The following is a 13,659-nucleotide window of genomic DNA, read 5'->3' as shown; positions in this document are numbered from 1 at the left end:
TTGAAGGCTGGGATTTTTTATAAAGTAAATTCATAGCAATCTAACAAAAATTAAAGATCAATATATTTACAGAGTACAAGTAGTGTTGTTACCACTAGTATAAGTTAATTATTTCATGATAAAGAGAGACCATATTCTGTGCTTGTTGCAACTGAAATCATCTTCTCATGTGGTAGAATTATTTTGAAAAACTGGAGAAACTGTCAGCTGCTGAAGAAGTGCAAGGTGATGGCCCAAAAAAGGAGCGCACCAAGCTCATTACCCCTCAGGTGGCCAAACTGGAGCACGCCTATAAGCCAGGTGAGGTCCTTATCCCCACAGCCATAATGAAGAGATGTGGTGCTGCTGATAGGATAGAATAAAAATAACTGTAAAGATGATTGGATAGAGATGTTTGAAACTGATGTGTAAAGTATCATTGTCCTTGACAAATGCACAGGTCAGCCTTATTCAAGCATGGAGTGAATGGTTTGACAGATGGCCTTTTAGATCCTTTTCTACTTGAGATTCCATGACTTTTTAAAACCTGTTATAATTTCTAGTATCCATAAAATAGATAAGGGGGAAATACTTCAGAGTTTTATTTATTATTACAACCCAAAAAATGGGAAAGGATAGATGTTGATAAGAGATTGCTTTAGATGATACATAGATTTTTGTAGTAAATTGTTAGGCTCTGTGTAAAGAATAGAGAATATAAAGATCTTCTTTGAAAGCTGTCTGCCTGCATTTCTGAGTTTTTATTTGTTGGAAATTTTTTGTCCCTGCAGTGCAGTTTGAGGGCTCTTTGGGAAAGCTTACTGTCTCTAGTGTGAATAATCCCCGAAAAATGATTGATGCTGTTGTGACATCTCGGAGTGAGGATGATGTAAGTGTCTGTAGAATTGTGTGTTTAAAAAAGTCTGGGTCATCACCACTTCTTTGGGGGTCAGTGGATTGGAATCCTAAGGCAGCCAGGCGGGACCGGGGTGGCAGGAGCCTTTGAACTAGGTCAGTCTGGCTGCAGGCAGCATCAGCTATTGACTCCAGTTTTTAAAACTATGATTTTCTCTGTTTTAAGATTTTCCTATGATATCCTCATCTTCCACTGCATTGTGCAACTACCTCTTGCCTATCTGTGTGTTCAGTTTATGTGTGGGTTGATTCAGTCAACTCTATGACCTTTGTCCACATTAGTTTTGTTTTAGAGTATTAACTTTCAAAGAGTCAGTATTCTCAAAGTATTGTTACAAATGGAATTACCTATGTGCCAGTAAGTTATTTTTAACATGGGTAAAGAGTTCACATTGAGGAGTCTTGTCTCTTTCTAGGAGACAAAAGAAAAACAGGTTCGGGACAAAAGACGAAAAACCCTTGTCATAATTGAGAAGGTAAGTTTTAGAATTTGTTACTGTAGTTAGTTTCAAATGAGGAACTATTAAATGTATGTGTACTCAACAGTGGGAAAGTAAACAATCAGTTAGTGTGCCATGATTTTAATTAATGGATATATTTGTGTAAAGTGCCTATTGTGTGCAGGGCACGCTAGAAAGGAATGTGGCATACCTCACCTATGGTCTCATGAAAAGAACACTGCAATTGGAAGTCCTGGGTTTTTTGTCCAGGCTTGTTCAGTTAACAACTGTGAATGTTTTGGGGCAGGTCATCTTCCTAAGAAAATGAGAATAAAAATTACACTGTTCTGCCTATGAATTAATTCAGGTCTATTCAGTCAGCTCACATATATTTATCGGACATTCTCTGGGTGCTGGGCACTGTCCTGGGTTCTAAGGACGATCAGGTAATATATAAGCAGTTTGTGTTAAAGCATAAATCCATATTGCAAGGCATAGAGCATAGGGGTTAGGAGCACAGACCCTGGGAACAGTCTACAAGTCATGTCTTTTCCATTTCTCAGAGCTGTGACTTGAGGCAAGTTATTTAACCTTTCTATGCTGTCCTCTGTTTCTTTATCTTTAAAAATGAAAGCGATAAGAGTCTGTTTCTCACTGGGCTGTGGTGAGTTAGTATTCAGTAAATGAGTACTTGCAAAGTGTTTAGAGCAATATGCCTGGCACCCAGTAGTAAAATTAGCTGTGACCGTTTTTATTAACATAAGGCATTACTTGGAGCAGTGGTACACGTTGTTTATCTTACAGTGCTGTTGCCGCTGCTGGAGAATTTGGAAAGTGTGTAATCATTTCACTGTCTGCCTTCTGGATTAGAGGTCAAGGAGGTACAGGGAATGATGTTCAAAGAATTTTTTAAGTTATTGCACTATGTTTTTCTGGGTTTAAAAGAGCACTTTTTCCCTCTCAATCTTATTACAATGCGCTCTCACTCTTTTGTCTTTATCTGGTATTCCTAAACTGTGAAGTTGTTTATCTAATACTCTGAGCTTGCTGAGGCCTGCTTTGTCTCTCACTTAGACCTATAGTTTACTCCTTGATGTGGAGGATTATGAAAGGCGTTACCTCCTAAGTCTGGAAGAAGAGCGACCTGCCCTGATGGATGAAAGAAAGCACAAAATTTGTAGCATGTATGACAACTTAAGGGGGAAATTGCCTGGACAGGAGAGGTAAGAGTAGTGTACTTTGGTAAAAACATAGACTAGCTAGACTCCTTCCTCTGCTACATTGAACTTTATACATTCTACCCTTTGGATATCCTTCCTTACCATCTCAGTAAGCTCAAAGTCTTTCCTTTTGGCCTCAAATGCCACTTCATGTAAAATATTTCATAATTCTTTCCAGCCAGGAAAAAAATCTGTTTATCCTGAATTCATTTTTTCAGCAAGTACCTATTCAGGTATCTGCTAGGAACTGTGCTGGGCACTGGAGATACAGTGGGGAGCATTATTTAGCTTGTGTTGTTGAGCTTACAGATTGTATCTGGTTTATGCTTACTAATGTTCAACGTTGTGATCTTTATGTATTTTCTTTCCTACTAGGAGGGAAAGTATTATAACACTTACACTTCCTTGGGATTTCCATACAATACTTATTTGCTATGGAAACCAGTTGGTTTTCCAGTGGAGACTAAGCTCCTTAATATAACTTCTCTATATCTCTCTCATCTCTCTCCAACCCAGTATCTGGAACAGAATCTTGCTAATGGTAAATGTTCTATAAATCACAATATTTATTTGATGAATGCGAGAGGACTGTGTCTCCTAATCACTCCCTTTCTCTTTGCCCATTCAAGAGAATTGATGATTCTTCTAAGCCAGGACACACGCAAAACAGAACTTCAAAAAAGGACCTTCTTTTCGGCACACCTTTTCTGGAGTCGGGCTGACAGGGAACTGGTTGAATAAGTTTGGGTTTATCCATAGATTTGACTGTTATGCAGCCATTAAAATGTATGTAGTTAAAGTATTATTTATTGCCGTAGAAGAGTGTTCACAAGAAGTTGTTGAGTGAAAAAAGTCAAGTAACAAAGCCATATAAATTACATGGACCCTTTCTTTTAAATGAAAGATAAAAATATACAATAAACAGCAAAAATGTCTTCAAAATGATAACACTAATAAATTATCTCTGAGATTATGAATATTTTATTCCTTTTTTCTTATATATATTTTCAGATTTTGCTGTTTTACCCATGTCGTTTGTATAGTTACTTAAAAGTTAATAAAGGAAATTAATGCAAATAGTTTGATCAATTCTTTAACATAACAGTTTTTGAAATGATGATTTTCAGTATTTATGAAACGAAGAATTACTTTTTTTTTTATTATTCTTTGAGACTATACCAAAACTCCACAGTAGCTTCTTTATTTATTTAGTTTTGGCTGCATTTGGGTCTTCGTTGCTGCATGTGGGCTTTCTCTAGTTGCAGCGAGCAGGGCTACTCTTTGTTGCAGTGCGCGGGCTTCTCATTGCGGTGGCTTCTCTTGTTGCAGAGCATGGGCTCTAGGCGTGCGGGCTTCAGTAGTTGTGACGCGCGGGCTCAGTTACTCCGTGGCATGTAGGATCTTCCCGGAGCAGGGCTCGAGCCCATGTCCCCTGCATTGTCAGGCGGCTTCTTAACCACTGCGCCATCAGGGAAGCCCCGAAGAATTACTTTTTATTATTTGGTTGAGAGTTGGAGAAGTAATTCTATTTTGTAGTACAGATAATTGTAGAGTGAAAATAAATGCAGTGTGTTCACTCAGTAACATGTAAGAGGAAAAAAGGGATTTTTTACATTATTCTTGCTGGCCTAAGTTAGCATTCTTCTTTCCCTGCAGGCCCAGTGATGACCACTTTGTACAGATCATGTGCATCAGAAAAGGGAAGAGAATGGTTGCCCGTATTCTTCCTTTCCTCTCCACAGAGCAAGCAGCTGACATTCTCATGACAACAGCCAGGAACCTCCCTTTCCTTATCAAGAAGGATGCACAAGATGAGGTGATCCGCCATGTGTGGGACATCTTTCCTTTGGGTCTTCATAGTTGAAAAGATTTCTAGAATCCAGATTTCTTTTTGTCTCCTTTTCCCTTTTGTATTCTTTTATCTTTGGCAGAGTGATATGATTATTTAAGGCAAAAACTTTACTCCAGGCCTGTATTTTTAATGTCACTTTTTATCCAACAGCCCATGTTCCTAAACAGGAGGAAAGCAGTAATTCTGTCTTATTTGAAGTAGTTGTAAAAGCTGTGGTCTGTATCAGAATTGCTTGGGAAGCAGATAATTCAGCCCTACGCCAATCTTGCTGAATCAGAATTTACAGAGAGACGATCAGGGCTTCTGGGTTTATAACAACATCCCCAGCTGAATCTGATGCTCACTAAATTTGCAACTTATGATCTTGGTTACTTTGTTGGATATAAAGTATCATTCATTGGGCTGTTATTAGTAGCTAACATTGACCTGTAGACTTAGTTGAATGGTGTCCCACAGGAATTGGGCCAGTGCTTTTAAATAATTGTATCTAACCTAAACTGGGCTGGAATTTGAAACATGATTATCAAGTTGATAAGTTAACTCTTGGTAAGAATTGCTCTCTGCTTATGCGTGTCATAATACTTGAAAGATTAGCACAATTTAAAATAGTCTTAGAATTTCAAAACAAGGAATTGGTAAGGTTAGTACAAAGGGCTAGTATTACTCAATGTGAGATTCAGAATAATAGAATTTATGAGCGTGAACCTGAAAGATGTGAAAATTATTCCTTCTGAAATGATAATAGGATTGAAAGAATTTCTTCATTCAGCAAATACTTATTGAATACTTCTATGTACCAGGCACATTTAGGTCCTAGAAATATAGCACCTAGTTCGAGGTGCTGAGAGTTAGGAATCCAAAGATGCCTGCTTTGGTAGAGCTTATCTGCCAGTGAGGAAAACTTGGTTAAGTGTGGAGGCTAAGATTTTACCTGTATGCGTTAAAGAGTAATAGACCACATCTCTAAACACCGTTTTTTTGACGTAATAGCGTGTTCCAGGTCCTGAGGCATAAAATGTACGAGACAATTCTGGAATATATTGTATCAGGAAGCATGGAGGCTAAAAGATGACTAGGGTCCTGTGTGAAAGATGCACAGACCAATTTAAAGGGGCCTCCTTGTGGCCAAAATGGGATCATTTGCATCAGAAAGAAAAACTACAGGAGTGGATTGAAGTAAATCAAATATATTTAATTTAATGAGTTCATAATGGTATGAAAAAAATACACTAGTCACCTTCAGAGATTGCTAGGCTATCAACTCATTATTCTGAAAAGTGGTAAATAAAGGAAAAGAAGCATTTATCCTGCCGCATTACAACCAAATGTCATGGTGACCAGAGAGTGATAATAGAAAAGTTCTTCTTTATAGAAGGTATATCAGCTAATAAATTCAAAAGAAATGATAAAATTAGAAAATTGCAGTTTTACAGCTCCTAATGGAAAAGCAATCAATCCAGGCAGCAACCATTACTGGTGCTACAAAAGCATTAGGTAAAAGGTGGATGGAGACCTTTACGGTGGTTGGAGCAGGCAGGCGACACCTGAACCCACGAATATTTTGGTTTTATTTATGTATGTATGTATTTATTTATGGCTGCGTTGGGTCTTCATTGCTGCGTGCGGGCTTTCTCTAGTTGCAGCGAGTGGGGACTACTCTTCATTGCGGTGCACGGGCTTCCCATCGCAGTGGCTTCTCTTGTCGCGAAGCACGGGCTCTAGGCACGTGGGCTTCAGTAGTTGTGGCACGTGGGCTCAGTAGTTGTGGCTCGCGGGCGCTAGAGCGCAGGCTCAGTAGTTGTGGCGCACGGGCTTAGCTGCTCCGCCTCACGTGGGATCTTCCTGGACCAGGACTCGAACCCGTGTCCCCTGCATTGGCAGGTGGATTCTCAACCACTGTGCCACCAGGGAAGTCGCCCAGTGTTGACTGTTAACACCACTAACGGGGACAACCGGACACTATGTGCATCTTGATGTGATGCAGTAGAAAACACACAGCTCTCTCCATGAAGTTTTCTTGCCATGCACCACCCTGACCCCTCCATTGAACTTGAACTGAATCGAACCTCTAATTATCAGTTTTTATGGGAAAAAACAGAGGATGGTGAAACCTGTTAAGTGACACCACAGGGGTGCAATTAGCCAGATCCAAACTATGGGACAAATGACCCAGTTTCTTCAACAAATAAATAGCATGAGAAAAGGAGATGGACGGTGACAAAGGAGCTATTAACAGAGTTTAAAAGCCTTACCAGCCGAATGCAATGTGTGGATTTATTTGAATCATGATTAAAATAAATCAGCTACTGGGACTTCCCTGATGGTCCAGTGGTTAAGACTCCACTCTCCCAATGCAGGGAGCCTGGGTTCGATCTCTGGTCAGGGAACTAGGTCCCACATGCTGCAACTAAGAGTTCGCATGCCGCAGCTAACCATCCCGCATGCTGTAACTAAGACCCAGCGCAACCAAATAGATAAATATTTTAAAAATAAAAATAATAATTCACATTGCTGGTCCTAGACTGAATGTCCATCAAGCTAGGATGGGCATGTACCATACTGGCCAAAGCATTGAGGAAAGCCTTTGCTGTGTTGGACTATATTAACTGATGGCATTTGAAAAAAAAAAAAAAAGAATAAATCAGCTGTTAAAAGACATTTTCGAGACAGTTGGACAGACTGAATTTGGAATAAATATTGGATGATAATTAAGGAATTAAACTTTGTTAGGTGTGATAATATTGTGAGAGATTTTGTTAGCGATGCCAATTGAAGTATTTATGGATGGAATGATCTTATATGGGAATCTATATCTTAAATATAGATTTAATAAGGTTGGCAACCTGTTGTTGATTGAATTGTTGTTGAAGTTAGGTTATGGGTATGTGGACTTCACTATACTGGTCTTTGTACTTTTGTGTATGTTTAAGAATGGTTTCATTTTTAAAGCTCTGTTTATTTCGAGTAGTAGATCATGAAAAGGAGTTTTCTGCATCCTTGGATGCTGTTTAAAGTAGAACCAGCCATCACTTTTTATGCCATGGGCATTGAGTGCTGGAAGCACCCTCAATTTCCTTTCAAGTGTCATAACCTAGTTATACCAGTAGCTCTGTATTTTAACTTCCCAGTCCGGGCCTTAAGGCAAAACGGAATGAGTGGACCAGCAGGCTGGAATCCTGCAGCCTTGGAGTCTGGTTCCAGCTCCTAGCTTTGTAACCGAACACTGAGTTTCTGATCACTTAGCTTCTCTAATAATCTATAAAAATTGATTAATCATTTCCTCATTCAGCTTTTATAAAAAGATAAAACAAGGTACAGTTAACTCTGAAAATACTTCTCGATAACTCTGTAGCACTGAGAATTTTACCTGTGTTAGAGTCCCTCTCACAATGCATTAAAGTTGCCAGTTTACTCATGGCTTCTCCTCTATGCCTTAGACCCCTGAGGGTCTGTCCTGTTTACTATTTGTTTTTACCTCACACGCCTGGAACACATCTAAATGTGTTAAAGCATCTAAATATTTGTGGAGGGAATACTGATGTTTTATCGTGAATCTTGCTATGGATTTGAGAAGGGACGTTTACACCCTTGGTTCACACAAGTAATGCTGTTTCCTTTACAAGTTGAGTTGAAAAAGTTCTCAGTAGCTACCATAGAATCCGCTGTTAAGATGCTGGTAGTATCTGCTAGGCTTGTCAGCCCTTTCTGGTTAAATCTTGCCTCGGGAAGTTGAATATACAATTGAGCATCCTTCCATCCGTGCCCACTGATGGGGTGTGACTGAAGTAACAGTTGCCGAGATGTGATGCCTTTTTTTTTTTTTTTTTGGTAGGTGCTGCCATGCTTATTGAGTCCCTTCTCTCTTCTCCTCTATCATCTTCCATCAGCGACTGTCACCAGCCTTCTGCAACAGCTAATGAACCTACCTCAGAGTGCAGCTGCACCAGCACCCTCCAATCCTCACCTCACTGCTGTGCTCCAGAACAAGGTGGCCTTGCCCTTTTATGTCCCTGAACTTTGAGAGGCGTTTAAATTTGAGTTATGAGTAAAAATAATGACTGCTGTGGCAATTGTAAAAAAAAAAAAAAGGCTTCCTTCAGCCTTTTACATTAAGCTTATAGTGATAAAAACTAGAAATAACAGTGGTTTCAACAAAATAGAACATTCTGTATCTCATGTGGAATAAATCTGGTATGGTGACTGCATGGTGTCAGGGGTACAGGCTCCTTCAGTTTCCCTTCTTTGCCATCCTTAGCAGTGGCTGCCATGCTTGTGACCTCTAATGGTCCATGATGGTTGTGGAATTTAAGGTTCCACTTTGCACCAGGAAGAGAGGTGTGTTTAGAAAGCCAAGAGGTGTGGAGTAGCTGTCTGTCCTCCTTATTTGGACCTTTTCCAGGAGCTCTAACCACCAACTTCTACTTAATCTCAACGGCCAGATCTTAGTCACATGCCATGCCTAAACTGCAGGGAAGGCTGGAGAACGTCTTTTAGTTCACGCCATTGTCACCACAAATAGATCTAATAGGAGAAGGAAAGCATACAGTATTAGGTAGATAATTAACGGTCTCTGTCATAAGAGACTATTTCATATTTCATCTATATCAGGTTAAAGACCCAGAGACTCCTAGGGGAAGCTGGATACAGAAGAAGAACATGAGCTTTGAGACAGAGCAGGTTTCCACTCCTTCTCTGCCACATCCTAGCTCTGGGACCCTGAACACATTATTTCACTTTGCTGAGCCACACTTTCCTGATCTGTAATGTGGAGGTGATGAGGTCAGTGTCAGAGTTGTCCTGTTTCTTAGAAGAGAAAGCAGCCGTGAACGGTTCAGTATAATGCCTGGTACACAGTGAGCACTCACTAAGGGCCGTCTGTTACAGTAGAGGGAAAAGCAGACCCAAGGCCTCTTTCGTCTTATACCTGAAAACCTGCCAAGCATGGCTCGGAAGGGCCGCGAGTACCTCAGAGGCTGAGAGGGTGATGGTGCCTCAGGGGGCATAAGACAGGGGTTCTGGGGTAGTCAGTTGTGTGCCTTCCATGTTATTTGGTCTCTTAGCTTTAATTTTGATAAAGACAGTAGAAAAGCATGAAGTCAGACAAGGTTATGTAACCCGTTGTTTTTCCGACAATGACATGAAGGGAGCTTTTTTGGAAAGGCAAGGTTATCCTGTATGAGGTGAACTCAGAAAGGAGGGGATGGAATCCCAAAATATCCCCAGCTTCTCTTTATGGTCCATTATAGCTGTGATTCATACATTTAACCTAGGACTTGAACATCCTCTCTAAGCCTTTATATTTCCAGATATGTGTGTCCTTTTTTAAGGAAATTTTCTCTTCATTCCCTGATCATCGCAGTTACCTTTCTGTGTATGTTTTCTCACAGGTCTTAACACCATTTTTCTTAATTCAAATTCTATTTAATGTCTTTTATTCTATGAACTTTAATTTTCTGTATCAAAATTTGTCTTCATTTAACTCTCCTTTTTAATCCATTTCTGTTCTGGTGAACAGGAGAAAAGCTAAATCCCACATTGCCCATGGCAAGGAGAAGTTGTCTTGCCCTGTCGGGGTGGGGTGGGGTGTGGAGGACTGCTGGACACTGGGCAAGGAGAAGTTGTCTTGTCCTGTCGGGGTGGGGTGGGGTGTGGAGGACTAAATCCCTCATTGCCCGTGGCAAGGAGAAGTTGTCTTGTCCCGTCGGGGTGGGGTGGGGTGGGGTGTGGAGGGCTGTCCCGTCGGGGTGGGGTGGGGTGTGGAGGACCGCTGGACACTGGGGCGTCCTCCTTCCTTGGGGGGGGCTTGTTGCTGCTGTGCCAGGAGAAGGACACGGCCTCTCGGCTCGGCCCGATTCCACAGAGCAGCACAGCAGTGGGGTTCTTTTGATCCAGCGCCGTTGCCCATCTAGCGCTGCGGTCCGCGCAGCAGCGGTCCAGGAGGACTGGGTGCAGCGCCGTGTGACGCCCTCTGTCTCCTCTCGCAGTTCGGCCTGTCACTGCTCCTCCTCGTGCTGAGCCGGGGGGAAGACCTGCAGGGCTCAGACCCCACTTCAGAATCAACGCAGAGCAACCAGTGGTCAGTCTAGACTGTGTTTCTTCTCTTATTTTAAGTTCTTTTAGGTAATCTTTTCATTCTTTTCTTATATTGTTATTTTTGATTTTCCCTTTCAGGACGGAGGTGATGTTCCTGGCAACCCGAGAACTTCTGCGGATTCCCCAGGCAGCCCTGGCCAAGCCAGTCTCTATACCCACAAATCTAGTATCCCTGTTTTCTCGTTACGTTGACCGACAGAAACTGAACTTGCTGGAGACAAAACTGCAGTAAGTTGGAAACAGGAGAGTTCCACATCTCACTGAAGTTGGCACTTTAGAAGTTATGTTGAGGAGGCTGGGGGGGGCATAAAACTGCATTTGGTGGAAGAGATTAAAGATTTCTGTCAAATGCATGAATATCTGCGAGATATAAAAGACTGTATTGGATGCAGCAGAACCCTCATTGTTAAATAAATGTGAAGGGTACAAATACCTTAGGTGTTTTGTTACGAGAGTGCATACAAGGATGTAACTCTGATACAAATGACTGACTTCTGTTTTAACTCATTTATACAGGTTTCCTTTCTCTCTTTCTTTGTACCGTAGGCTAGTTCAGGGGATACGATAAAAGATCTCCACATGTGTCCTGTACCTCCTTTTGGCTGCCACCTGCACTGCTGCCACCACCAATGGAGTGTTGTTTTTAATGAGGGAGGGAAGGTAGCTTATTCCCCAGAGCGTCTTGTGGGACCGATTCCTGTTCACAGGGGTTGGCTCTGAATGCCAGGTATTTCCCCACTGGTCTGTGAAATGTGGCTGGGTGATACTTCTGCTGGTTTCTTCTTACCGTCTGTGTTACAATTCTGCATGTCCTACTTTTACCCAATTCTTCTCAATTTTGCATTTTCTTTGCCCTAGAAACACAAATATAATCTCTCCCTTTATCCCACCACCACTACTCCAGTTCAGAGTAGATTGTAGCTTGCCAAAGGATTCCTTCCCTCATCCTACTGAAATCTTTTTTCATTGCCCCATATTAATATGACTGTAGGAGAGCCAATTAAGTAGAAGTCTATATATATGAGCGCACACACCCCCCTATACACACACTTATGTGGTCTCCAAAGGATGCTTAAAGAATGAATTTTAGATTGAGAAATATTTAGGTGACACAACCCTTCTTTAACCACAAACCAGTTGATGTATTTTTAATCTGATTCTCGTCCCTCTTGTAATGAATTTGGTGGGTTCTACTTGTTTTCATATAAATATAGGGTATGGGGCACGTTTAATAAAACCAGAACTCTTAATTGGCTGCTGCCCAGCTCTAGGCTGAGAAGTTCTTTATCTCCTCCCCACTTGTATTTCCTTTGGTTCTGTCCACCTCAGTGAAAACAGCACACGGTTAAGCCTTTTTCCTGCTACAACTGCAGTGTACTTGAGCCTGTCCCCTCGAGTGCATGGAAGGTTGCCCAAGATGACCCTAACCTAGAGCCCGCTTCCACAGTGTAGCTTTTGCACACTCAGTCTGTCTTCCTGAGACTACTTCAGTAAGCCATGCTTTCACTTCTCTCTTTTCTGTTTTTATTTGGTGCCATGGGGAGAAACCTCCACACCTAACCATGGAAGCTAAGTCCGGCCTGTGCTGCTCTTCAGTTTCCTCCACACTGTGGGCAGAGCTGCCGTCCTCGCTGCTTCATCTCACCCAGGTCCCATTCCCAGGCAGCCAGGGGCCTGGGTCTGAATGCGAGCAGGGACAAGCCTGCTGTGACCCTAGTCACTTATCCCTCCCCCATTCAGCAGTCAACCAGGATAAAGGGTTTTGATCCCTGGTGATTATAGCCCTCAAGAAAATTAAATCTGAATTAATTTCACATGACTGTCCTGATGCACATTTTGCTGTTCTAGCCTTTTCGAATGTAGTGGGGGGACAGGTTATGATATTTAATGAGATTTAACATTTTGCACATAAATGTACAACAGTAAGGTCCTCAGTTATATCCAGCTCTCCTTGTTCTCCACCTCCATTTCTTCCCATTCAGTGGCCCTAGGTTCCACCAGCTGTTCCCCATGACATTCCCTAGCTTGCCCTCTGCCATCATTTTCCACTAGGCGCCTTTCCTACCTTCCCTTCACAACCGATCAAGTGAAGGCTTGATTATTATTTCTTCTTTTCTGTGCTTTATCTTTTTTGTTTGGTTTTAATTAATAAAAATTAAAGTTTCTAAATTTACATTTTTATAGGGTATTGTAAATAAAAATAAATTGTATACTTGAAAAAAAAATGTGCCTCCATTTCTATTTATTACTTCTAAGCTTTTTAATGTGTTTCTAGCATATTTAGATAGACCTCTTGGTGTTGTGGATTGGTAAGGATATTATTACCTAATTTTTTATCTTTTTTATTTTGTCATAAGGGAGACAACACATAAAGATCTTATGTTTACGTGATAACTTTCCTTTAAAAACCTAGCGTGCTTTCAGGACTTCCCTGGTGGCTCAGTGGTTGAGAGTCCGCCTGCCAGTGCAGGGGACGTGGGTTCGAGCCCTGGTCTGGGAAGATCCCACATGCCGCGGTGTAACTAAGCCCATGCACCACAACTACTGAGCCTGTGCTCTACAGCCCAGGGGCCACAACTGCTGAGCCGACGTGCTGCAACTACTGAAGTCCATGCACCCTAGAGCCCGTGTTCCACAACAAGGGAAGCCACTGCAGCAAGAATCCCGTGCACAGCAACAAAGACCCAATGCAGCCAAAAATAAATAAATAAATTTATCAAAAAAACAAAAAGCCTTTTTAAAAAAACCTAGGCTGCTTTCGACCATTGTCATTTGCCCGCAACTTTTTCTTTTATATAAATTTGTTTGTTTGTTTCTTTTTGGCTGCGTTGGGTCTTCATTGCTGTGTGCGGGCTTTTCTCTAATTGTGGTGAGCGGAGGCTACTCTTCATTGCAGTGCGCGGGCTTCTCATTGTGGTGGCTTCTCTTTGTTGCGGAGCATGGGCTCTAGGCATGCGGGGTTCAGTAGTTGTGGCTCGCTGGCTCTAGAGCACAGGCTCAGCAATTGCAGCACACAGGCTTAGTTGCTCCATGGCACGTGGGATCTTCCTGGACCAGGGCTCGAACCCACGTCCCCTGCATTGGCAGGTAGAACCTAACCACTGTGCCACCAGGGAAGTCCCTCCTCTCCAACTTTTAACTACAAAGCAGAATTATAAAT

The 13,659-nt window shown here is 41.8% G+C and overlaps 1 protein-coding gene across 1 annotated transcript in view; it reads left to right on the top strand.

Annotated features, from left to right (window-relative positions):
- The window catches only part of PATL1 (PAT1 homolog 1, processing body mRNA decay factor), a 37,140-nt gene extending 24,416 nt beyond the window's left edge, over positions 1 to 12,724 (top strand). The window contains exons 11-19 of the mRNA XM_019948287.3: positions 177 to 300; positions 771 to 868; positions 1,311 to 1,370; positions 2,409 to 2,557; positions 4,211 to 4,370; positions 8,239 to 8,394; positions 10,391 to 10,482; positions 10,578 to 10,727; positions 11,046 to 12,724. Of these exons, the coding sequence (XP_019803846.1) occupies positions 177 to 300; positions 771 to 868; positions 1,311 to 1,370; positions 2,409 to 2,557; positions 4,211 to 4,370; positions 8,239 to 8,394; positions 10,391 to 10,482; positions 10,578 to 10,727; positions 11,046 to 11,067 (1,011 nt within the window). The 3' untranslated portion in view covers positions 11,068 to 12,724. The remainder of the gene's footprint in view (positions 1 to 176; positions 301 to 770; positions 869 to 1,310; positions 1,371 to 2,408; positions 2,558 to 4,210; positions 4,371 to 8,238; positions 8,395 to 10,390; positions 10,483 to 10,577; positions 10,728 to 11,045) is intronic.
- Positions 12,725 to 13,659: the final 935 nt, after the last annotated feature.

Source organism: Tursiops truncatus, chromosome 8 (assembly GCF_011762595.2).
Source record: "Tursiops truncatus isolate mTurTru1 chromosome 8, mTurTru1.mat.Y, whole genome shotgun sequence".
Lineage (NCBI taxonomy): Eukaryota > Metazoa > Chordata > Mammalia > Artiodactyla > Delphinidae > Tursiops > Tursiops truncatus.
This window is presented reverse-complemented; position numbering and strand designations above follow the sequence as displayed.